General features: G+C 48.2%; 1 protein-coding gene across 2 annotated transcripts in view; it reads right to left on the bottom strand.

Annotated features, from left to right (window-relative positions):
- Positions 1 to 1,136: 1,136 nt before the first annotated feature.
- Positions 1,137 to 26,678, bottom strand: part of LOC144178213 (ras-related protein Rab-27A-like) — a 131,281-nt gene continuing 105,739 nt past the window's right edge. For both annotated transcript variants that reach the window (XM_077705892.1, XM_077705891.1), the window contains exons 3-5: positions 12,350 to 12,513; positions 8,895 to 9,284; positions 1,137 to 4,878 (exon numbers count right to left, since the gene is read on the bottom strand). In XM_077705892.1, the coding sequence (XP_077562018.1) occupies positions 8,909 to 9,284; positions 12,350 to 12,513 (540 nt within the window). In that variant the 3' untranslated portion in view covers positions 1,137 to 4,878; positions 8,895 to 8,908. The remainder of the gene's footprint in view (positions 4,879 to 8,894; positions 9,285 to 12,349; positions 12,514 to 26,678) is intronic.

Here is a 26,678-nt window from a genome sequence, read left to right as displayed (position 1 = left end):
CATGGTAGTGGTGGTTGCAGTAGTCGTTCTCTTGGGTACTTCTGGCAGGAGACTCAACTCTGGCGGTAAACCTTGCAGCCGGCGGCTGGCTCTAGTTGGACTGGCGTGGCAGCTTCCAGAGGTCGCAGGGAGCATAAAGCGTGCGTACCCCGCACCGTCACCAGATGTCACGTAGCCAAGGGAAACACAGGTTTTCTTTAAGGTACAAACGTCTATTGGAGCGAACTTGTGCTCAGCTAAGAACTCAAGAGATTGCACAAGCGGTGACAGAGCAGTCAACGTGACGTGCGCACGCGAGTGCCGACGAATCGAATGCTGCGGTGTTTGCCTTGCGAGCATTTATCCTTTGGTGTTCATCCTTTGAGAACCATTTAATCAGATCTAGAACATTGGCGATAAAAGCCAAACATTCTATATACTTATGACAGGCGATCATAGTTTCTATCGAAGAAGGTAGCCTGCATGGCAATCTAATGCGCAGATGGACCATAACAGAGTGACTGGCGAGAAACGGGACTAAGTGGCGGCAGACCATGAACACTATGGAAGGCTGAAATAGGGAAGCTCAGATGCAAAGAATGTACGAAGTCATCGCAAGCCACGGACGGTGGGAGGAATACTTTGTCCTGCAGTGGACACAAACATGTTGCCGATAATGATTGAAGCAGAGCTGCCGCATTCCCTTGCGGGTGTCAGGTCACCTCACCTTGGTTCCTTTGGCTTCATCGACAGTGTTCTCTGTGTGACTGCGTGTTCACCCGAACAATAACCGACGACGAAACACCCCGGTAGACGCTTCGCCAATTGTGGCCACTCGCGTAAATTTGACTTATTATTCGCAGTCTGTTATTTGAGCACTTCATCTTGGAGCACAAGTTCACTCTCTGGAACTTTATCTAGCAAAGAAACGTTGCGTCGTCATAGACGACACCCTTCCTCCCAAGTCGCGCGTCTTCACTCAACACAGTTCGCTGTTTTTATAGGCTTAAATGTGTACAGCTCTCACCTTTGGTGTGTGTGCAATGTCAGTCCTTTCCCGCATCGATGGTCGACACATGCACAGCCTACTACAGGCTGCATTCTTGTAGAGGTAATTTGAAGCCAAGCCCACACCCACGACAAGGACACTCGTGAAGCGTTTTTCATTCATTTTATTCACACTCAAGAAATATATTAGAAAGTCTTCTTGGCGTGCCCTCCGCCACCTGCCGGAGGCCAAGGTGCACTGAAGCACTGACAACAGTCGAACGACCACGCGTTTCATTAAAGAAGAACTGTGCATCCGCGCCACAGGCTCTCCCAGGAGACAGCCTCCTGCAAGCGCTGCTAAAAGGGCGGCGTTGTGCACCGTCCGGGCTGCGCTTTGCCTTTACCCTGTACGCAGGCAGACACGCGTGGCTGCACTTACAGGCGTCACACTGTCGGAACGACTTGAGGCACAAAGGGTTTCAGAACGGGAAGGCTGTCTGGGTTGCACTCGCGGCAGGGCGCGGGGAAAAGCGGTGACCAACAGGGCATTCGACCTGGGTGTATATACCCTGCTGAGTGATGAAATCGGGTATTCGAAAAGCGCATGCAGTCAACAGGACTCTCGAGTGGGAGCACAAGTGCGAGGCGTGCGTGTGAAAAGCCTCGAAGATGGAGCGAAGGGCTGCAGTTTGATACGAACGCAGGGAATCGGGAATTTTATCACTGATGAGCAGGCAGACAGGGAAAAAGATCAATAATCCAAGCAGTTGAAAGTGTTGTGCGCACGTTTTACGGAGTGTGTTGGTTGTTTGTCCGGTGTTCGGAAGAAGTAAAATTGGCGCTAAGTTTAAATTTGCACGAGATGATTATGCGCAGGCACCATGGTGGTGCTTGGAGGAGTTGGGAATGTTTTCTAGGGATTGAAAGAAGACAGTCGCAGTAACAGTTTCGCTCAAAATCGGCTTGTTATTCTGCGAGCAGAACAACAAGCCGTGCAATAACAAGTCTGCCATGCTTTTTTTTTTTACGTTACACCGAGGGTGCAACTGATTGCTGTAAGTTTCAGACCCGGTGTTTATAGTTTATACAGTCGAACACGGATATATCGAACACGGGTATATCGAATTATTGTCTATATCGAACTCATGAATTATGCCCTTGAAAATTCTGTGTAAAAGCATAGGAATTCGTACGTTTATATCGAACGATATTTTTCCCGACATTTGGTATATCGAACACCACCAAAGCTGGAAGGTGCTCTTCGGCGGTCGCTGCACCCCCAAATTCCGCGGTCGCTTAGTGCCTTCGCCGAAACCCAACAGAGACAGAAGTCAGGGCGTCGGAGCGTCCCGCTTGCCTTCTCATGGATAACTGCTCGGCCAACCAAACCACCTGCGAGCTCGACAACATCGAGCTCAAGTTTCTGCCTCCTAACACAACAGCCAGGCTGCAGCCCCTCGACCACTCAACTAAGTCGTTCAAGGTTGGGTACAGGAGGCAACTCCTCAATACGCTTTTGATGAACCTCCGCGTGGGCACCGAGCTCAAAGTTGACCAGCTGGGGGCCGTACACATGATGACGAGTGCCTGGAACAGCGTAAAGCAGAGCGTGGCCAACTGTTTCCGGAAGGCAGGCTTCGTGACGGCCGAACATTCGGAAGCTTGCGAAGACGGCGACGACGACGAATAGGGCGTGGACGACACGTTTCGCCAGCTGTCGTCCCTTTTCCCGGCTGCTGTTCCAGCCGGACTGTCTGCTGGCGACTTCGTGAACACTGACAGCAATGTTTAGGCTGTTGCGAGCGTCGGTGACGAGGATATCGTAGCTGTGGTTGCAGGAACCCAGGCTGATAGCTCGAGTGGCGAAGATCGTCCGGACGAGGATGCGGCTACACGATCCTACTCCGCTGGTGAACTGGCGGCTGCGTTCAGCTTGATTCTACGTAGTTGCGGCGACATGGGAGGAACTGGGCTGTCACACCTGGATAGCCTCGAGAATATCGAGACCAGCGTCTTTAATTCCAAACTTAGCCAAGATTAGCGATTTCGTTTCACGCAAATAAAGCATCCTGTTGCGTCGTTATTGCGGAATTAGTTGTCATTCTTGAATGCGCCAATCAGTAAGTGGCCGTGCGCCACAGCTGAGGTCTCAGAGCGCATATTTTTTATATCGAACTTTTCATATATCGAACTATTTCGCGATCCCTTTGGAGTTCGATATATCCGTGTTCGACTGTATATCATAATCTTACATAAGATTTTTAACCTCCTAGTGTTAAAACAAACAAATAAAAGAGACTGAAATTCTAGACCACATTTATAAAGCTTGTTACGGGGCTTGAACAGCAGCATTTAAAAATATCCGCATTTCTTTCTCAGCTGACGAAAAATTGGCCCTTGTTTTTACTTTGTGCGATAGATTGTCAAAAACCGGGAGACGGCAAATTCTGCCAGCATGTGCGCTTCGTGGAGTGCTCAGCTAAGTGCAGGCAGGGACTAGAGCTTGTTAGGACTAGATGCACGTAACCCGGAAACTTTCGTGAAATTTGTTGGTGCAGTCCTACGCAAAACTAAATAAAAATAAAAATTGTCATAAAGTTCCAGCACGCAGAGTGGAGCGAAACATTGTGCCTCTGACATAGTAACAAGACGAAGCTTAAAAAAAACCAGCTCCGAAGACCCCGGCACTGGCAGTGCTGTAGATTCATGAGCTTTGAACCAGGAGATCCAAGCTTTGAAAATGTACCGCGGAATTCCACCATGTGATGTCGCTGTTAAACACATGCACACACACCATCCGCTCACCCAGATAAATCGCATCGGCTTCATCCACCTGGCAGAACTGATTCCTCTGGAACTATGCGACGGTGATATTTAAGATAAATTTGCGGTGCTAACTTTCGGATTCGTTTGAATCCAATTTTGTTTTGTTCAATGCGGAAAGACCCTATATTCCATCTGCCAACCAAACGAATACTTTCGACAACATCCCCATCATTGGCGCCTTTACAAAGACATATTTAATGAAGCACCAGCATTGTTTGTCCCTCAGCCACGTGGAAACAACTGGACACTCACTGGGCAGTGTTTTAACCTAGACAGAGTTCAGTGCACTTGCTCGAGTCTGCCATCGAAAGCGACGTTAGGTGTCTTAGCTAGGTGGACAGCAGATTCGAAGCGACACGATCACGTGCACCCCAGAACTACTGCCATGATGTTGCGGTCTCACCCATATAACCAAGACACCATCCTGTTCGCTTATTATATTACGAAGAAACAACCCATGGCCTTAAGATCCTTACCTCGTACGTCACAACACCTTTGCGCACGACTAGATATTACCCTGAATACACGATGAGGCTTCTGCGCAGTCGTCGCACGTGTTAAGAGATAAGACGGCAACAATGACGACGTCCGTGGCCCTGGAAGAAGAGCTGCTATCGTATGCCACGGTTCAGGCTTGGGCAATTGGCGCACGCTGACTAGGAAACGGGAGCAGAGCTTGCTTGGCGAAACGCAAGGTAAAAGACGTCGAAATGCGACACCGTGTGTGCCAGAAAAGCACTGCACTCGTTCGCTAGTCCTGCCATTCTCGGAGCGCATTCTTAGAGAAGCTGTAAGAAACGGCAAAGGAGGGGAGGGAGGGAAAGCACTGCTGCCCGAATCCGTCCAACGAGCAGAAGGAGGAGGGTGGCATTTTTGGTGAAAGCGCGGGTAAGGGCCCCCTTGGCGAGTCACCCCTGCCGGGTGGGTTCCCCGGGCAAAATGCAGGCGCTCCGGGAAAGCGCTTTTGCAAGGGTGCAGTTCCCGCGGCAGGTGGCCCCTCCTTGGATGCCGAACGGGTGGAACTTGGCGGTGGGGAGAGCGTGTTCATTCGATGGGGTGGCCTCTGTTCTCTGCGTATCGTCCCTGCAAGCATAGAAAGGGAACGTCACGCAAGCTACGCTCACAGTCGCTGCTCAGTACAGCTGTTATTTGTAGCACCTGTAAGTGAAACTTAGTTTAAAATGACCCAGAGGTAGGCATACTGCATCTTTTCCCTGTTGGACGGAGTGCCTTACTTTGAAGAACGTGAAGTATTGAGGACGTGGCTACATTTTTGTTCAAGTGAAAGCTGTTGCTCTTTCACAGTGGCGGGTGCCGCAGAGGAGCGGTGGTTCCCCACCTCCCCACGAAGCGCACGGAATGCGTAACATTACCAGGCACCCAGTGCGCACGAATGCTTCTCTGCATCCGCTCACACGGAGGAACAGGGAAGAAGACATAATCAGATGGTGGCCGCATTCCTACACAAACACACACGCAGACATGAGCTTCAGATTCGTTGACACGCACTCGCAGACGCACCTGGGGGATATAAAGAAGGTCCTCCTCACCGTGAGTTATCGGAGTGGCTCTTGCTGCTACCACAAGCTAGATACATAGACAAAAATACATAGGACAGTGGAGTACATCCGCGTTGGTAAGGCATCATACGCGTACCTGAAGGTCGTGGGCTATGGCCCCACCCGGGAAGCACGTTTACCTTCACTTTCTTTGGTTTCAAAATTTCTAGTTTCCACAGGAAAAAAAACCAACTGCTGAACTACTTCCCGTGCCCATGCATGCACCCTCCTTGGCATTCTCGACTGACTTTCTCTGCCCTCCCGGCTGCGCCAATGCACCGGGGTTGGCCACCACTCGTCAGGGACCCGTGACCCCCAAGTGGCTAAAGAGACCTACTGGAGACCCACCCATGCAGCCCGTGTGACCCACCATATGACCCAACTCTGAGTCAGCAGTGGCAGCAGGTAAACACGGCGCAAGTCTGTTGCGCAAGCTGCGTGCGGCCCAGCGGATGCTTTGGCAACAATCCGCGCCCGATGAGCGCGACGGTGACCAGCTGAAGAACAGAAACAGTAGGTGGTGCTGAAGCCTTTTTTGAAGGACCCAGGGATGACTAGGATAGGTGCGATGGCACATGCTGTCACCCCGATTCAAAGGGGAGGTCATTAATTATCATCATCATAATCAAGGCCAGTTCCGTCCCCCAGTGGCTGGCTGCACGAGGCCTTCTCTTCAGCCGGTCGCCGTATAACGTCACAGCGGCGCACTCATTGGGTATGTGCATTATTGAGAGGGCATCCGCTGTGCTGCATGCAGCTGCTGGGTCGTCACGGCTGGGCCACTCATTAGGGAACTGGCTGCTGGTCGCCAGTGGTGATCCAGTGGTGGCGGCTGATGACAAGCGTCGGCCCCCAAGCCTCTGGTGCTGCAGTGGGACGAGTTGGAATTTGCCCCCAGTGTTTAGACTTTGCCCCCAGTGGACTTTGCCCCCACTAATCTGCGCGATACAACCGAATCAAGAAGAAGGCGCTACCTGGTTTAAACGCTGCTGTCTTTGGAAGCCATCTGCAACGAAGCCTTTGGCATGAATTCAACGCGATTTTGCGATGGTTCTAAGCGCTTTCACAAAGCAGCTAAGGAATGGACACCAATAAGGCTCGCAATGCGGCCTTCAAATTTGAGGAGGAACGAAGCCAGGGGTGCTGGAAGGGGCGAGAGCTCGCAAATTCAGTTCCTCAACACGGGTCTTCATCCCACCCAGTCGAGTTTGAGGACATATGTGCACGCCAAGGCTGTCCAACGCCGTTATGCCGAGAAGACGCAGCTCCCAAAGAATGAATGCGGAACACCACAATGGGAGGAAAAGTCTCCCAAACGCCGAAAGGCCGGGATGCCATTCTGATGCAGCTTCGGTGTGCAGTAGAGGGCATCTTGAGCGGCCTCGTTACAGCGCGGACCGCCATTTCAGGAAGCACATCAATAATGACCCCTTCGGGTGCAGAGTCTCTGAGGGGCTCTCTTCGGAGGATGCCTACTCGATCCATGATTCGTAGTGTTGTCCTCGTAGCAAACCAAGAGTGCTTCGTATTACATTGCACCAGACTGGAGTTGCGGTGCTCTGAATATTTAAAGGGGAAATTGTGTTCTTCGTCAGTGGTTGAATCCGGCGCTGTAGACCGTCCATGGTGGATGACGCAAAAATGGAGCGCGGCTCGTGGGGAGAGCACGTGACGGCATGCGAGAGACGGCACCCAGCCATGGAGAACACTAAGTCTGTAGAAGTAGTGGGCATCAAGTGAAGGCGACACACAATGCCTGACAAGTGAGAAAATTACGCCATCCCGACCCTGCCAAAGTGGCTGTCGAGCAAAGCAGTTGTAGAACCAATACGCCTTTCCAATGGGGACATGAAATGCGTTAGTGCAGTGGCTCTCAACCACGAGTGTGCCGGTGATCCGTCGTGGACCTGCAGAAGTGATGGAGGGCCCCACAACGAAATATGTACGGATCGGTGTCACAGTGTCAAACCATTTGCACTTGCACCTGAAGGCTTCCATACACCTATCAAATGCCCGACTTTTTTGTTTACTTTGGCTTTTATGCTGATATGCGCCTTATTGTCAGACAATTAGCACTAGCTGAAGCCGCCCAAACACGTATACTTATATATGCTTGCCGTTTGTGTGTCTGGATTCTCCACAAGGTTGACTTGTCCTGCACAATTACAACTTTATAACACGTGCTACGTGGAAAAGTAAAACGTACGTGTCATGCAGCAAAGCCGCTGCCGAAAAAGTTTGGCAAAGAGAAAGGAAAGTGTGCGGGGGGTGGCGCACTTCTAGGAAGGGCTTTGCAGAGCCCCTGAAACACTTTCTTGGATCCCCACTTGAGGCCTGGGGAGCCCCATTTGAGAACCGCTGCACTACTGCTTTAGATCGAGTAATGGGCAGTGACATTGGTCAATTGGCTGAGACCTAATTTCATATATATGTACAGTGTGGTTGGATGATCAGGGTCGTTGAAGCATACGAGTACAAAGTTGCCCAAGAGAAAAGAAAGTAACCACTCCTGCTTGTCGCATTTCGCAATGCCCGCTGGCGTGCCTCTTGTCTCAACAGTGCAACGTGCCAACATAATGGAGGCGTCGATGTGTGTTTTGGTGTTAAAGATGAGCATTCGGCCACTAGTGTTTACACTACAGGTATCCCCACAGTGGGCGGCATTGGTCTCTCGCCGCACCAGCATCAGTGAATGCATGCGCTTAGTGCCATGTTTGCCACACTGTGAGAGTTTTGGGATCCACACGAGACGCAATATCTCAGGGAAACAGGGACGGTCGCCCTGTTCCAGGGGGCTCTGGCACACAATGAAGAAGCGGAACACCCTCGAGGAGACGTAGAGTCGCGCAGTGCTTCCTCGCAGTTTTTGTTGGCGTGCAGACACGATCGTGCCCTTGGGGTGTAGAGGTAAACAGCTTTATCGTAAAAATTCAAATCACCTCTGTCCAGGGAAGCTTCCTTGCATGCGAAAATCAAATGGTGAAGTGCCAAAGTCAAGCCGGGGCAATAAAAGTAAAAGCTTCAATGATCAAAGTGCAAACTGCCTGCGAGTCAAAGTCCAAACTCAGACGATAGCAAGCGAATTCCTCACAAGAAGGCTAAGCGCCCCCCCCCCCCCCTCACCCGTCATCGCCGTCCAAAGTGAAGCGTTCAAATTCGCTTTAAAATCCAAACTGATTCGACGATGTTGGAATGGGGCAATCGGACAGACGTCGGCTTTATAACGCGGACGGCCGACCACAGAAGCTTTTTTTTATTGTGTCATCATCATCATCATCACGCACCCTCTCGTTGTGTAAAGTTGGCTTTCGTGTAGTGCGTTTTAGGTAACGCCACCGACCCCAGTGAGACCAAGAAAATTAAGCTTCGCCGTGAAGAACTCCTCGCTGCCCTTATGGTCTGCCTACGCAGCGATCTGCGACCTTCCCTGTTCACGCCCTCCGCGTCTACAATTTCGTCCTGCATGTACAGGTGCGCGATTGCGAATCTCCCCACGGGTGGGGCGGGGGCGAGAATAAAGCGTGGGGGCAAGACGCTCACCGCGCAGCCTAACACTAGCAGGTGCAGCCGTTGTGCGGCGGCGGCGGCATCGGGTCCTCGCCGGGTGCCCTGCGCAGCGGGTCGCCGTCGCTCAGGGGCGACCGGGCCGTGGTGGCGTGCGGCAGCGGCGGGCCGGCGCCGCCCCGGTCGACGGTGTGCTGGATGCGGCGCATAACCAGCTCGAGCAGCGCGTCCACGGCGCGGCCCACGTTGTGTCCCGTGGCGGCGCTGGTCTCGAAGTAGGGGAAGCCGTGCTTGGCGGCCTCTGCGCGGGCGCGCTCCTCGCTGACGGCGCGGCCCTCCTCCAGGTCCGCCTTGTTGCCGCACAGCACCACGTCGGGGTTCTCGCAGTACGCGTGCGTGCGCAGCTGCTCCAGCCAAGAGCGGATGCTGCACAGGGGGAAAGGAGGAGAGAGTGAACCTGTTTCGTGCCACGGCAAGCGAGAAAATGCGCAACCAGTTAATGGCGCCGAGGGATACAACAACGTGACAAACTTCCAGGAGTGTGTCATCGAAGGCTACAAAAAGTGTAGAGCTGGTCAACCGTTTCTTTGTGGATTCAAGGTGAAAGAGGTAGTGCGATGACGTCGAAATCCTGACGTCCGCGCTCCCCTAAGCAACCACCGGACGTCCGTCGGCCGTCCAACGTACGTACATTCAGGCTATAACGGACGTCCGTACGACGTCCGTGTCAGGACCGATGGACGTACAATGTACGTTCGTGGGACGTCTGGATTTAACACTTCCGTACGTCCACCCGAACGTCCGAAATCTGACGTATTTTGGATGTTCAGTAAAAATTTATAAAATCACATAACGAGAAAGATTATGTTTCTGCAACGAATACCACACCGCACAAGACCAACGCACTGCCGGGCAGAGCACCATATGAACACAGCTGTGAACTTGCTTCACATGTTTCGTCAGCGGTTCTCAATTGTTATATATCCTTCCCCAAATAGATCATGCGCTTCAATGAAGTAAAAAAGAAATAGGCTTGATTTTAGAAATAGATGAAAGTTGCAATCAAGTCAGAGTGGTGATGAAAATCTTTTTATTTTAAAAGCAAAGTAGCTTTTTAGTTCTTGCTTTTATATATCCAATTGAAGCCATTTTATTATGCTCCGTAGTAACTTTGTACGTTTACTGGCGGATGTCATTCGGACCTGTACATCCATTTTTGGATGTCCACTGCACGTCCAAAATTTGTGCATCTGAACACGGACGTACAGCCGGCCGTCCAAACTGGGCGTTAGATGTTCGGCTGTTTGCTGGGGCCCCTCCTCTTATCCCGGCGCGACTGTAGAAGCAAAGCCAATCTTTTCGCTAACAGTGGTCTCCGGTTTGTCGGCTAAATTTCCGATTATACTAATGTCTTCGTAGTACCCTCCGACTTGGTAAAATCGCATTCCAATGAACCACGTAAGGAGGGCGATGGTGTGTTAAAAATTGGCCGCGTATCTGCTCACTCCGCTGCAAATGTCGTCGCCTCTACTGCTGCGTAAATGCTTCCTTTCGGTTACCTTCCCACCTCTCAGGCTCTTCCCCTCCCGTTTCGCTCCTCCCACTATAAGCACAGTGGAGGCTTGATAAAGTCAGTTCGCATTTCCCGCTGTCCACTGCTTGCAACCGTTCGTTACTTGGAATGCCGCCGGTCGGCCGGAAGGTATTTTTGGATCAAAATATTGTATTCAACGCGTATTTTTCACTTGCTATTGCAGAAATCAGTCACACACCTTATTTTAATTAAAATAACAACGCAAATGTCCCTTATGTATTGATGCCTTGCCTCAGATATGCCTAATGTTTTTCTTTGGCTCAGCAATGTTGACAAATATGAACACTGCCACCAGAGTTAGAAGTCTGGAAATGTTTTGCCTATGTAAACGTCTCCAAGAATTTTAAGACAGAGAGACAGACATACGTAACAAAATTTTTGCGTTTAAGTAGCCCAAGAAAGACTATCGTTTTTAAAAAATAACTCTTCTACTGGGCAAGTTTACAAAACTTTCCCAGTGGTACCGCGGTAAGGAAAGCAGTGAAAAATTTAATATGGAAGGAACAGAGGGGATGGAGGAGGAAGGAGGGAGACAGCTGGCTGGCCTGCTGTGCAGACAACTCAGAAAGTCCACTCTACCAGAAAGAAAGTAAAAGTGATTTAGTGCACAGCTAAAAATCGGTGACGCTCCCTTAAAAACAAACTGACGCTAAATATGTGACACGAGCGAGCGAGAGAGAGAGAGAGAGAGAGAGAGAGAGAGAGAGAGAGAGAGAGAGAGAGAGAGAGAGAGAGAGAGAGAGAGAGAGTACAAGCGCTAGCTTCCTTCCAGGAGCCATGAAGAGAAAATACAACTTCGTTTAATTTGAAAGAACTATGATTCAGTATCTCACTCAGCTCCATTACAGCCCCAAAATATGTTTTTTAACGAAAAAAAAAGCAAGAAGTATTAAAAAACTTCAAATTTTGCGCCACAGTGACGTGTTATGAGCAAGAATGACGTCATACGGGCCAACAATAAAACATAATTTTCAGTGCGTTAACTGCACGTTAGCATTCAAGTGATGCGGTAAAATGGAACTAGAGGCCCCATTACAGACGTCGAGTCATGTGTCGTGGGGACAGGTCAGTTAGGCGGCCGCCAATCGCACAAACAAGGTTCTGTGACGTCATAGAAAAGTTGCGGGAAATTGGCTAGGGGGTCGCGACTGCTTCACACGTTTTCTTTAAATCTCCGTTATTTGTTTGAAGATCGCGATGATATTGGTATCATTGTTATCGGGACTAAACAGTCTTTGTAATAAACCCAACTTGTATTTTGCCTTCATGGCTCCTTTCAATCACTCGTCGGAAGCAGGTCACGTATCATACATCCTTCTTGCCAGGAGCACAGGTTTGAATTAGCCAAGAGTACGGCGCAGTCATGTACAGGAAGCGGATGAAAAGGCTTAGTCTTATCTGGCTAAATAACGCTCACTTATTTTGCTCGCTTCTAAAGATGAACCATCCGCTGAAATTTGGCCAGCGGCTTTACAAAAGAAACGCGCGCATTTCTGACGTATTTTCGGTTAAAGCAATTAACCTTCGTCAAGGATGCGGCCTTCAGTCCGCAGATTATCAATGCGGTCAGTAACAGAGCAGAGGGACAGCGACTTTAAGCATAGCGTTGACGGTGCGCTATTCTGAAACAGCCACCGGAAAACAAACAAACAAAGAAAAGCCTCCCGAGAAAATGTCTTGCGGGCTTGCTTTATAGCTATTTTCTGTTAGTTGTTTCTTCATTCACGCGCACCACCGCTTACGGCATTTTAGGAGCTCGTATATGAACATTAGGTATTAACTAGGTCAGCGGACACGTGCAGCCACTGCGATAAGTTTCGAAGCTGCACAGTGTTTGTCCCCAGCACAGGATGGGCTTTCTCAGCAAAGGCTAGAAAAAGATGAAAAGAAAGTATACCTGAGGAAAGACTGCTCGCTGGTGAGGTCGAAGAGCACGAGAAAGCCCATGGCGTCCCGGAAGAAGGCGGTGGTTAGGCTGCGGAACTTTTCCTGGCCCGCCGTGTCCCACAGCTGCAGGTAGATGCGCTGGCTGCGGCCGCCGCCCTCCGGAGAGCGGTACGTCTGCGCATACGCGTGCACGCCCAGATGAGTTGCTCGGACGACGACGCGAAGAGAGACCCGAAAAGGACGGGGCCGTGTTTGCACAAATAATCGCATCATGCACAAGGCTCCCAAGAGGCTTCGCATCGGAACAGGGGCACAAGAGCAAGCTTGAAGCACTTGGGTGCCTCGTCTTTTACGCTGTTTCAGGCGTAAACCTGAAGCAACAAGTGCAGCCTTCGGTTCGATTTAACCACGCCGAATGAACTGGACGCGTGGTGAACTGCTAAAGTACGCGGCTCTGCGCGCCTTGACTGTCCCTTTTCTGAGCCGCCGTAAGTGATTAGGAACGTCGTGGTTCTGCCTCGAAATAAGTAAGTTCCTCGGCATGATTGACAGCCTAAGTTGAGCGCCCGAAATCCAGAATTATAGTAAAAGAAATTGTGGTTGATTTCTCTGCCACAGGAATCGGTAAAATAAATCTACTTCGTTATAACGAGTTTTTTTAGCGTATTTTATTCTGACGGTATTGTTTGCCGTGAACTCGTAAGCGGTCGCTGAGTGTTGCAAGCTTCAGCTCAGTATATATACGCGCACGTAAAAAACACCCCCCTCGCGAGGGGCACGATCAAATGCAGAGCATTTCTGCGGGGGGGAGGGGGGGGGGCGCCTGCAAGTCGTATGGATTACGTATTGGTTGTTGTTGTTGTAATTGTTGTCTTCCAGCGTAGACATTGTCGATGAAGTCGATGGTGAAACGTGCCGTGAACCCCCTGCCGCGGCTATGACGCAACGTGGAGCGGCTATGACGCAACGTGGCGCGGCTATGACGCAACACAATCCAACACAATCCACTTTAATCCAATCCAATCCAAATCCAAGCCAATCCAATCGAATCCAATCCAATGCCCCTCGCGAGAGAGTGTTATAGCGCCGAAATCGCCACCACGCGAACGCGTGATGCTGACGTCACGATCACGCCACAGATGTTAGCGACCGCAGCGCGCTTAAACGACATATGTGGTTTAAGCGCGAACCGACCGCGGCGAGAGAGCGCGATGCGAGCGCCCCACCTGTTCTTGCGCGCGAACCTAACGCGGCGAGAGAGGGTGTTGCGCACGTCCCCACCTGTTGTGCGCCCGAACCGAACGCGGCGAGAGAGGGCGTTGCAAGCGGAGGGAAGGCGAGGAGGACGCGGGGGAGAGGGCGCACCTCTGGCCGACGGTTGAATGAGTCAAGGATATAAGGCACGTTCGTAACCTTCCGTTCTGTGTCGGCTTTGTGGCTCAGTTGGTAGAGCACCGTGCACCTTGCGTTCCGCCCGCAGAGTCGTAGGATCGAAACCTGGCGCCGGCAAGTATTTATATAGTGTAGGGGGAGCGATGCGGACGCGGACTACGGACGCCAACGCGGGTGACATCGTGAGTTACTAAAATGCTCTGCATTTAAAACACGGAAGTGAAATGTGCACCGAAATCTGCAGCTGAGCATGGTTTGCGGGTCGGCGGCTATCTTGTGGGTGTGCTTCGCGAGCGACGTCCTGCTGGCGGCTCGCTTTGGCAAATGTGTACTAGCGTCATTTCCGTGACGGATATGACGTCAGTGAAATCTTGGTGTATGCCGACATAAAACACCTTGGTGTTAAAATATAAAACCCGAAAACGAACCCCCAAGTGTAACCTACCCTTTGGTTCTAAAGGTTTCTTTCCCTCAAGAAGACCCCGTGTGCAGGGGTGCACCCTCTACAGGCCGCTTGCTTCGTTGTACTGGCGTCATTTCCGTGACGGATATGACGTCACTCAAATGTTTGCGTATCCCGGAATAAAACACTTTCGCGTTAAAAAATCATAGAATCATGTATATACTCTGCAGAGCTCTTAAATGCGACTACGACGGCACGCATACTTATGGAGCAAAGCAAGACGTTGCCAAATGGAAGGGGTAACATGTCAGAGCCGGGCAGAACATTTCCTGCGATCATTACGGCCCCTTTATGGGATAGTTCGGCCAGCAGGATATGCTGGGCTCACGATGATCTGTCTAAGGCTCACCAGGCTGCAGAAGGCCAAGAAGGCTATTTCTTTTTTTTTGGGGGGGGGGGGGGGCTGCAGAAAAATTTTGCGCGGAATAATTAGGAAATAATTAGCCCACAATCAATTATGCAGCTGTTATCATCTTTCAGGCATTTTTTATGCACACACCACACGATTTTCCCGCATCCTCCGGCTGCTTATTATGTTCTTGGATAAAACTAGCGTGAACTCAGACGAAGACGAAGGAAGTGAAACACAAGGACAGCCGAGAATGTCTTTCCAACTAGCCCAGCTTGCAACCCACCTGCTTATTATGCGCGTATCCATACTTGCAGCGCGCATTAACCCGCCAAGGCTTTTCAGGGTGATAATTATTCCCCGCGGTAATGCCGCCTCTTGTTTCCACGAAGTTAAAAATGTCGAAGGGCATTATGCAGAGGACAACGCGTTTCCTGCCGCTATCCCTTACACGCTGCAGGAGGGCTTAGCAAATAGCGTTTACGCTGAAGAGTTGGAAGCCAAAGAGTTGGAAATGACGCGCAAGACTGTTCTTTAGACGTGTGCGAATATTTGAAGACAAGCACATAACAAAATTTACAAGGTTTCTTATGGTTAGCGCTGCGCTGAACACACACTATCGATACATAAAATGCGCGCGAGGGGGAGAAAGAGAGGCGAGAAGGTATTTCCCCTCCCCCTCCAGCAACCTCATTAAACAATCGAGGCCACCTTCGTTTCCTGTGACAAGACTTGTGCGTGGAACGTGCCAAGCCTCGTAATGCGTCTTGCTAATGTGGCCAGCCAAGGTGATACACAACAACTACCCAATGCCAGTCGACCTGTTTACAATTGCCACCAGAAATACACGCCATGCAAACCATGGGAAGCTTAACCAACCAATCACAGGAAATAACCGCGGCCAAAGAGCCATACAATACTACGGATAGAAAATATGGAACACGATTCCACTGGAAATTAAAGTATCTAGTAATTCTGTGTTTACTGTAAAAAGATTTTTTCTGTGAAAGTCTATAAACTGATGGAGTTTCCTATGTGTGCATCTGCGAAATATCATTCCAAGTATTTCCCATCATTATAGTATACGGCTTGCTATTCAGTGCTGTGCTTTTGTGTATATGCATCCAGTGTGCGATGTGTATACTCATACAGAGAATATGCGTGCGTGTACACAGATACTACCATATTCATATATATATATATATATATATATATATATATATATATATATATATATATATATATATATATATATATATATATATATATATAGAGGAGGGTTGATAGAGAAGTCAAACTGAAAAACATAACATTTATTGTAACGTTTCGACCGGGGGCCGGTCTTTTTCAAAGATCTTTGAAAAAGACCGGCCCCCGGTCGAAACGTTAGAATAAATGTTGTTATGTTTTTCAGTTAGCCAGGGACCTTTTCTCATAACTATATATATATATAAATATATATATATATATATATATATATATATATATATATATATATATATATATATATATATATATATATATATATATATATATATATAGTAAAAAATGGGTATAGCTTCTAACAAAACTGTTTATTGGTCGACGTTTCGATCGGATGCCGATCTTTCTCAAGACAACATTTCGTATTTCTGTGCACGTATTTATAAGCTCGTCGTCCAACGACGCCGAAAAAAGAGAGAGGGGGGATTTGGAGAGAGAGGTAGCAACAAACACGCTCTCGGCGAGGTGAGGTGAAGGTTTGCAAAAAAGAGAGAGAAAAAAAAAGAAAGAAAACGTAAAACAAAAACAAACCTAAACATGCAGAAAAGAGAGAGGAGTACACAACTCTTTCAAAAACACTGTCTTCCATCGTTCGTCAGCTTGTAGAACGAGTGACAGGTAGCGCCCGCTTCAGAGGGGGGCCGCTCTGCTTAAGAAACGAAAGCGCAAAGCAGTAACAGGGACACGCTTTATAAAGAGGTAGGTCCCCAGGTGAGAAAGGAGAAGGAAAGAAGGAAGTGAAAGTGAGAAAGCGGTTTGGCGTGCCAGCCAGGCGAGAGATTGCCCTGATGAAAGCAAGTCTCTTTGCTGAAACGTTGGCAACAATCGTGCTTTTACCTTGTTCAAAGTTTTCTTTTGTTGTGTTCTCTACCATCTTCAAAAGTTCAACTGCTACCCTCTATATATATATATATATATATATATATATATATATATATATATATATATCATCGCTTTCTTTCTTTCGTTCTAAATTCTTTATCTGTTTCAATATCCTACCGAGGTTTTCTTGGCTGCCAACCCTTATTTCTACACACACACGCACACACACACACACACACACACACACACACACACACACACACACACACACACACACACACACACACACACACACATATATATATATATATATATATATATATATATATATATATATATATATATATATATATATATATATATATATGGCTGCAAAATTGAAGCATTTGTACGTATGTGTATCTGTACATATATGCTGACGTGTATTTACTCGTTTTAAATTTTTAAATGTAAAGCTTGCGTGTATGTTTTTCGCTACCAACGCATTAGTATATGGGCCTCCGCTAGCTTGGGCAGTTGGCCCAACACTTTCTTGCCTATTTATGTACCATTTCATCAAAATAAACTCAAACAAAATGAGAGAAGCATTGGCCGCGTTTCTGCTGGCTTCGCTGCAAATGTCGCCGAAAGACGGCATCGTTCTCCCAGGATGCGTAAAACTGAGCTTCTACGCAATCACATTTTCCCCCCGCTTTTTGCACCGCTCGCGTGCCACCTATTGGGTCGTTTTGTTCGCGCTGCGCCTGTACACCTGAGGCTCGAGCCTCTCTTATATGTACACTACGTTTTTTTTATTTGCATTTGTTATCCGAAAACCCAATCCAACGTGAATTCTCAATTAAAATGAAGCTGCTAATCTGCTTATGCACTTACTTGGTGTGCAAGCGTTATTTTTTTTTTAGGCTAATGCGCCTGCATTTTTCGCATTTTCTGAAACTATATTTTGTTCAAGCATTACACGTTTCGTTTCATTACACATGTACAGTGATGATTCTTCTTGTAGTAGACCTGTTTATTTCACGCGTATGATCCGGAATATTTTTATGAAAGTGTGACGGCTGCTGCCATGTGTTCGGGGAGGGGGGAGGGGGCCTGCGGCCTTGTCAAGCTGGCATCACGCCAGCTTTTTCTGCAGGTCTCCTGCATCATGCATCCTTGATGCCAAATAAAGTCATTATTATTATTACATTATTATTATTATTTTAACTGTTTTTTTGACCAGGCGGTTGAATCGAGTGACAGACAGACGGACAGACGGACCAAACTTTTCGGGTTTAGGCAGTCCAAGAAAGACTATCGTCTTTAGTGTCCTACCAGCCTGCACTAAAGGTAAGGCAGCCGTTAAGCACCGCCACGTAGAAGCACCGCGATGCGATGAAGAGCTGACTTGGCATGCCAGCTATAGGGACAAGATGCCTCGACCAGGCGTCTGTAATGTCTGCTCACGACCAGGCCGCACAGGGGTGTACAGACGGCTCAATAAGGTAAACATAGGTGCAGTTATTTGCTACTTGCAATGCACTAATCAGCCATTACAACGGGCTCATTAATGCCACCTAGTGGCTTGGTGGATATGCAATCTTTTCATCCAGGATCCTGCCGTTTTGCCGGGGAATATTTTAGACTTCGGGTGGAGATCGCTCCCGCGACTTGCCTAGATGTCTTTTTTTCTCTTCGCTGGTAGCAATTTGCAAAGTGCAGGACACATCCACTTTGCGAGTGCGTAGAATTTTTCGCCTAACTTTACGCATAGTAGCTCGTCGAATAACGCAGCCTCAGACTGACCTTTTTGCTCGTCATCTTGTGTGAACACATTCCATCTCTATTCTCCACTACGCTCACCATGGCGGCAAGCAGTAAAGTGGCACTAATGGATTCTACATGTACGCTAGGGTTAATCCGGCACTGTGCCTGACGGCGTCCTCAGTAGAGCCACTTTAAGTATGCACGACGCGTCAGGCGGCCAAAAAAGTGAAACTGCTCTCAGAGTTTCAAGAATTGTCCCTGTAATCACATATCCCCGTGACAGCGCTCAGAGACAACACGCGGAGCTTCCATTAATTAAACTACGGCTCATCCCGACTCGCGCTCGTGGGAGTCGCGCTGCTTTTGCCAGCGTGCGCGCCCTCCGTTGAGCGACCCGAGCTGCTAATTAATTCGCCTCCTGGGTCAGCGGACGTCAGCTCTAATTCCCGCACACCAAAGGTCGAAGAGAGGAAAACAGGAAGACAGAACGGCCACGACTTAACGTCGCCGCTAAAATGATTTTACGCGACCCTCCATCCCCACGGAGGGGGAGTGGTGAGCGCGTGTGAAACTTTGCTATACATATGGGGAAAACCTAAAATGTAAAGCTCGCTTTTTTTTTTTTTTTGCAAACTCACGTATATATGGTGCGAATTTAATCGCCTTTGTCGCGCTTTCTTCTTAGGCGGAGTTGAGGCGCAGGTTTGTGCGTTTGAAGCCAGCAGAGCCGGCGCTATTTTTTTTTGTTTAATGCCGGTCTTCGACACAACACAGAAACACAAAACAAACTTATTCACATGAGCAACTCGAGCGACAAGCCTCCAACCTATATGAAGGCTGATGTCTCTCTAAAATTCCCTAAGCGTAGTCAAGGGTTCTATCCTTGACAGCCACTCAGGTGTGCATGCCTTGCGCTTCTGGACTTCTACGTACTGGGATATAGACTCACGAAAACATTTCCGCGTAGGGCGGGCGTCCACATCACCGTGGAGCCAGGCCATGCGCGAGCGCCATATGCTATGCAAGGCCACCAACATAACGAGGTCCAAGGGCGCCCCCTCCGCATTTTCCACCGCTAGATAGCGTATGCCATGAGGGCTCAGCGGGAAATCTTCATGAAGGGTCCTCTGGAGGACATCCCACAAAAATACCGCAACCCAACAATGCAGAAAAACGTGCTCTATCGTTTCTGGTTGTTTACAAATTGAACACTGAGTTCCCCATGGCACAGATATCCCTCTATCCTGCATCCAGGTTCCAACAGACAAGGTGCCTGTGTGTAATTTGAAGAAAAAGGTTTTCACACCAGGGTGAACCTCCATTCTTTTGACGTGCTTTAGCACATTTTGGCCTGGCCCAGCACGGTAATTATATCTATACATAGGGACGGGGAAAACAACATCGCAAATGTCCTTATACAGTTTTTTGCGTGTCACGTACTCGCCAGAAAAACGTGCGAATAGAAAACGGGCCGTCATAACTATTTCCTTAAAATACCCATACACGCCACCTGGCATGCACCATGTTGATACTACATATTCCGGCATAGCACGCGCCAGCCGTACTTGCATGACACTCTGCAAGAACGGGTCACGAACATCTCGCCAAAACAAAAACCGGTTTACCAGCTGTCGCACATAAAGGTGCGCCAGCCCCAAGCCACCATCTCGGACTCTCCGAAACAGGCCTCAGCTATGCACATTGTTTTTGTTGTTTGGCGCCGCTCGCGACAGCGCGAGGCGGAATTTTTAAAGACAATAGTCTATCTTGGGCTACTTAAACCCAGAAATTTTGGTCTGTCTGTATGCCTGTCTGTCTGTCCGTCTGTCTGTCTGTGACTCGATTCAGCCACCCGGCCAAAGTAAAACAATGCCTGCGCAATAGTCTTATATAGTCACAGCTAAATGCTCCCGTCTAATTCCGGTGTAATGTTCATACTTGTCAATATTGTTGAAGAACAACAAGACATTACGCATGTATAAGACAACAAATTAATACAGAAGTGATATTTGCAGCGCTCCTTTATAAAAAATCGTACATGTTTGATTTTGGCGAGATTAAATACTTCATCAACTGAAGAAAAAATATCACTCCGCCGTCGCCTGCTGTCGCCCGCGCCATATAGCTTCTGGCGGCATTTGAAGAAATCAAGTGGCAACAGTTACGAAAGGTTCCACTAAATATGTTCCCCGTTCTGCTTGGAACGCACGTGGACTAGAGAAACGCGGTTCTATAAACGCTGAAGTAGGGCGCCTCGATTCACGCGCGTCTTCGCCGTGCGGCAGCGTTGGCATCGAGACACCCGGTTTGGAGCAGGGGAACGCGGGAAATTTAAAATGGTTTAAGCAAACCTTTGGCGTCTTTTCCTTGGGAGGAGCGCGACTCAAGAGGAACAACATGAGAGGTGAGCGGGAAAGCGAAGGGAGGCATTTACTTGGCAAAAGTCGACAAAGACTATCGTCTTTTGACGACATTTGCAGCGAAAGGAGCAGATACGCACCCAATTTTTTTTCTTAAACTTTTGTTTTTGTTTTGCTTCTATCTCGCCTTCTTTGACACCGTTATTTAATCCGTGTTCTTTATTTATTTTTGCGAAATACCAATCTGGAACGAATTTTGTTCAAAGGAACGCTGTAATTTTTGTTTATGAACTTTTGTTCTCCCCTAAATCTTCCCCAAGGCCACCCGTGCGCTAGCAGTGCCGACATGTATGGTCTGTGCCCCCAGTTCTGCTAATTTGAAAGGTTTGGTTTGTGTATACAATTCGTCTTAAAACTCGCTATTATGGAAACTTGTCCATAGATGGCGCAAGTGATTTTCCGCAGCACGAAAAGCACGACAAAGCGCGAATAAAAATTTGGTCCCCACTTGTCAAAGATGCCAGCCTAAAAATACTACTCACTAAAAAGAAAGGGCAGATGCGGAGGTCTGTGCATGCGACAGCAGCACACGTCACGGACACATGGCGCGAACTCCGACGTAAGAAGAACAGTGACGCACGTTCAACGCAGGAGGGCAGTGCGTATACGGCTTGGGTATGCTACCTCCACTTCTGTTCATTTGCAATGAATACCACTTGTTGAGATTCCACGCATGTCTCTTTTTTTCTGTGGCTTTCTTTTCGACGCAAGATTTCATTGTCTGCTCTGCTATTGCAAGGATGATTCATGTACACCTCTTTAAATGAACGTCATTCTTTTTTTTTTTTTTTTGGTTCGCAGTTGTTCCGAACGCGCTTTTTGTGCTTGACATTTATAACGTCATGACCCCAATTTTCCCGAGTACCGTGACTGCATGCCGTCATAAGGGGCTCTCCGGCGTAATTTGGCAGCAGGATTAGAGGCCGGCGACCGTTTCAAAATATCCTACTTTTAACGATGTTGGCTGCTTACAAAATAGCGTTTTCTGGAAGCAACGTTCGCGCTTATACAACCATAGGCTCAGAACATACGATAGAGTTAAGCCAGCCTCTGTGCCGATTGCAGGGTCTTTTTTTTTTATTTCTGCTAAAGTAGGGTTCTTGATTTCGTTCTTTTCCTATAGCTTATTCAATTTAAGAATGCACTTTTCATCAGGGCTGTTCGTTTTTTTTTCTTATCCACAGTGTGCGCAGCAGATAGCTGATTCTTTTTGACGTGCGGTAATTTTTAGGGCGATCCCATTCTTTGCGCGGAAGAAACAAAAAAGGAGACTTGATTGCATACGGAAGGAGATAGACCTTCTTTGTTTATTCGAGTATATACGGAGTCTGAAAAATGCGCAGCCAGCGAGAAGAATTGATCTTTTGTTATGGAAGAGCCCTGCGAAACAAGCAATGATACGTACAGTTTTGCAACCCATAAAGAGAATAAGTATCTAGGTCACAGCTCGGAAATAACTATAGCTCTAGAGAAAACACAAATAGAATAGCTTTTTATTTCCATGAAGAACAAGAGGGCGGAGCAGATAAAAGCAGCCACATTTTTAAAACGCTCTTTGCGTAAAAGCTCCGTTTAGTGGAATGATGTACGGAAGCTCAAGTTTGGATAGTTTTTTGATAAGGTTATGACAGTGAATATGCATTATAAGCGAAGGCTGAAAATTAAGTAAAGGCCTCAAAGCTCAAACATTGCAACCTGCCGTGCAGTGGTCACAGGAAAACAAAAGTTTAGGGCACGCAATTCCCCGCAAAGAAAAAAAGAGCAACAACTTAAAAGCGGAACATAAAGTGCTGCTCCAGGGTGTTCTTGACTCAATACATGCCTTTTGCGCTACGCAAGTTCAACACGAACGTCACATAGCCTAGCGCCAGAAGTAGTCCGAATGCTTTATCGCGGCGCAGTTAGGAAGGAGTACATGCGTAAAGACGGTTTCCTTACTGCGGGGTCGCGCGCCACCGTGCACATTGGCGTCGCTTTCTGGAGTCCACAAGATAACGAGCTTACAATACCGCTTACACACCACATGCTCTTTGCAGTGCCTGTAAGTTTTAGTTTTACCTCGCACATGCAAAATTTATAGATACGATGTTCCGATAACGGGCACTTGTCAGTCTACCTCCCATCTTTCTTCTCCAAACCAGTGTTCTCTAAAGCGATGCTTGCTTTACATGATATCCGGTGCCTTTTGGGGCCTCCCTGAGTTAGTTTCTGCTCTACTGATAATTATAACAAGGAAAACAGTGAATTGAAATGATGTACACGCAACTTGAATGTGACGCACGAAAACTGCGTTCCCTATGCCTGAAGGCGCAAAAGCCGAAGTCGGCATAACCCATTCTCTCTCTCTCTTTCTCTCTCTCTGCTTTGCGTCTCTCGCCTGAGTGTCAACGGCGACAAGCTTCCGCCGCACAACGCTTTCCCAGCATGCTTCCTCCGCATCAAGTGAGGAGCTCGTGCAGTATCGACGGGAACAGCACGAAAGAAGGTCAGGAAGCTTTGCAGGCGCGCCTTGCGGACGGTATTAGCTGTAGGAGTCGATATAGGTTAGGGAAGGGCGTTACACTGTCTTTCCTCGTCATGGGAGGCAAAGCTAATTTGATAAAGCAAAGCCGGGTCTCTGAAGTTACCAAAGAGGCTCATGTCGAGGAGCAGCGATCCCAGATATTCGGAAAATTCTCCGCGTTCGGAGGAAAAGACAATGCCGCTAATCCTAACAGCCGGCGGCGCAGTTTTGGATTGCTTGCATAACCACTTCCCTCGTAGACATAAGGGACGTGATCACATGAGAAACACTTTTCTAAGTTACTGCTTCAGCAAGAGCGGAGAGATCCCGCCAAGATTCCCTTTACGCCATCGACGCTTTCAGAGGACAGTCTGTGTACGTAACAGAGCAAGCCGAAATCGCAGCTGAACCAATGAAGATAACCAATCTGGCTCGACAACTGGCCACATATGCTTCACGACCTACGAAGGACAGGAGTGAGCCGCAGGACTTATCATCACAAAGGGGTCGGGGAAGGCGGGGGATGGGGGGGGGGGGGGGTGATGGTGCATTTTTTTCTTGCGCTCAACAAGGCGAAATATACATAACCAAGAAAGACATATAATCACTGCCAAGAGGCAAGACGGCTTCACGATGACTTTACAGCTGTGTATGTTGTGAGGCAAACATGGTCAAGGCAAAAAGCTACGGGTTTTAACGTCAGAAACAAATTCCTGACAGGAGCTGCCCTGTTTGCAAAAATGAAAGTGTGGCAAATGGCTAGACATTAATGGTGTTGCGTGCGTGAAATGTTATATCACTGCGAATCCTAGGCGATGCTATTGAAAATTGGCTTATAAATCTTGCCGTTCTTCCAGAGCTTTTCATAACCCAAGTTAGCCTATGGGCATCGCGTATTCTTCCCACACATCAAGCACTCTCCATACTGTATATCCAGAACGTTTCCTAACCCGATCTAACAATCAACGACACGTATTTTATTAAAGACGATAGTCTTTCTTGGGCTACTTAAACCCAGAAATTTTGGTCTGTCTGTATGTCTGTCTCTCTGTCCGTCTGTCCGTCTGTCTGTCTGTGACTCGATTCAGCCACCCGGCCAAAGTAAAATGCTTACTGTGCAATAGTCTTATATACTCACTGCCAAATTTAAACGTCTAAGCCCGGTTTATATGTTCATACTTGTCAACTTTGTTGAACAAGAACATGACATTGCGCAAATATAACACAAAAAATTAGTACACAAGGAATATTTGCAGTATTCCTTTATTAAAAAATTTCTGGATGCTTGGTTTTTCGATAGCAAATGACATTCTACATGTACTGCAGAAAACCGCCTCCTGCTGTTATGTTGCTTGCACCACCTCCTGGCGGCATATGAGAAATCATGCGGCAAAAGCAAAGAAAGGTTCCACTAGCTAGGTTTCACGTTCTGCTTGAAACGCACGTGGAGCACGGCAACGCGGTTCTATAAACCTTGAAGTCGGCCGCCTCGATTCACGCGCGTCTCCGCGGTACTGCAGCGCTGGCATCGAGGAACCCCGCTTGTAGCAGTGGAACGCGGTAAATTCACATCGCCTTGAGAAAACCTTTAGTGTGTTTACCTTGGGATGAGCGAGACGAAACAGAAACCGCATGAGAGGTGAGCGGGAAAGCAAATAGGGGCATTCCCTTGTCAAATGTGCACAAAGACTATCGTCTTTTGATGACATTTGCAACGAAAGGAGCAGATACGCGGCCAATTTTTTTCTTTTCGCCACCACTCATCAAGCTATTCGTCTCCACCCGTCCGCCTCCTTAGCCCCGCAGCAGCAGACACTGATGAACGAGGAAGAAGCAAAAAACTGTGGTTGATTCTTCTGTCATAGGAATCGGTAAAACACGAAAGTGAAATGTGCAGCGAAATCTGCAGCTGAGCGTGATTTGCGGGTCGACGGCTGTCTTTTTGGGTGGGCTTGGCGAGCGACGTCCTGCTGGCGGGTCGCTTCGGCAAAGCTGTACTGGCGTCATTTCTGTGACGGATACGACGTCAGTCAAATCTTGGTGTATACCGGCATAAAACACTTTCGTGTTAAAAATTAAGCCCGAAAACGAACAACCCTAAGTATAACGTGCTCTTTATTACTAAAGGTTGCTTCCGAGCAAGAAGACCCTGTGTGCAGAAGTGCACCCTTTACAGGCCGCGTGCTTCGTTGTACTTGCGTCATTTCCGTGACGGATATGACGTCGCTGAAATCTTGGTGTGTCCCGGAATAAAAAAAACGTTCGTGTTACAAGAAAGAAAGAAACATGAAGCCAGCGTAAACATGAAGAGGACGGTGGCGGCGAGAGGCACAACGCCGTTTTACGAAAACTTGTAAGTGTGCATTGACGGACGCGACATAAAGTTTGCTAGTGGCGAAAGCCCACTGCGGATTCAGCGGTACGACTCGGTGGCGCTGCGGTCACACTTAGTGTTAGCTGTGGGAGTCAAGGGAAAAAACGTTAAGCATTGCAACTCTGTCGTGCAATGGTGCCGCAATCGTTTACGTTAGTCTGCCCTGTTTCTTGCCGTCGCAGGCATCAGCAGAAATTTCAGCATTGTTCTCAACAAGCGCAGTACGCACTTATTTCCAAACAGAGAAGAGGCACGTTGCAATTTACCCAAGGCGGATGTTTTTATATGTATATGAGGATGAACCACGTGTGCCACTATCAGGTCTTGACTTCCGTGATGCGCTGTGACGATGTCGGTACAAAAGTAGGCGGACGAAGCCCATTTTCTATTTACGCACAAGAAAAAACACTTTTGCACACATTGTTTTCCACTGTCGCGCTCAGTTCAGGCACATGTATTTTTGTTCTGTCCGAATTTTTGTGGCAAAAAAGTGGTTCTAACACTATCTATTTAACTTTATCCTGCATCTTTTTTTTTTTTTTTTTCATCTTACGCGTTGCTAGATATTCAAGGGCTCCGCAAACCCACCACAAGGGCTTCGAAAACAAAACAAAAAAATATCCCTGGCCATCTCCACTAGCGTGGAGCCTGGGGAGGGGCGAAGCATGCAGTGTATCAGTGTATTCAAAGACTGTAAGTCGCTCTTTTGCCACGCGGCGCGCTTTGATTTGGCGCCGGAGAAGCGCCGGTGAGGAATCGCGCGCTTGCTGAGGCGGTGGCGTTGAACCGGACTTACGCAATTTGCATGCCCCTACTGCTCCAGTTTTGGGTAGTGGGAAGAGAATTTATTATAAAACCACATATCAGCACGCAGTGACTAGTGGTAACAGCGCTGCCCGAAAAAAAAAAAAAAAAAAAAACGAAACTTGTAGTCGAGATTTATGTTCCTGTAAAGCGTGGTTTGCCTGAGCGACACGAATGCATTGTGACAAAGTGACAATGTGACA

Source organism: Haemaphysalis longicornis, unplaced genomic scaffold, assembly GCF_048455015.1.
Source record: "Haemaphysalis longicornis isolate Haplotype H1 unplaced genomic scaffold, Haemaphysalis longicornis Haplotype H1 scaffold_4, whole genome shotgun sequence".
NCBI lineage: Eukaryota > Metazoa > Arthropoda > Arachnida > Ixodida > Ixodidae > Haemaphysalis > Haemaphysalis longicornis.
The sequence above is the reverse complement of the archived record's forward strand: the minus strand, read 5'-3'. Positions and strand labels throughout refer to the sequence as shown.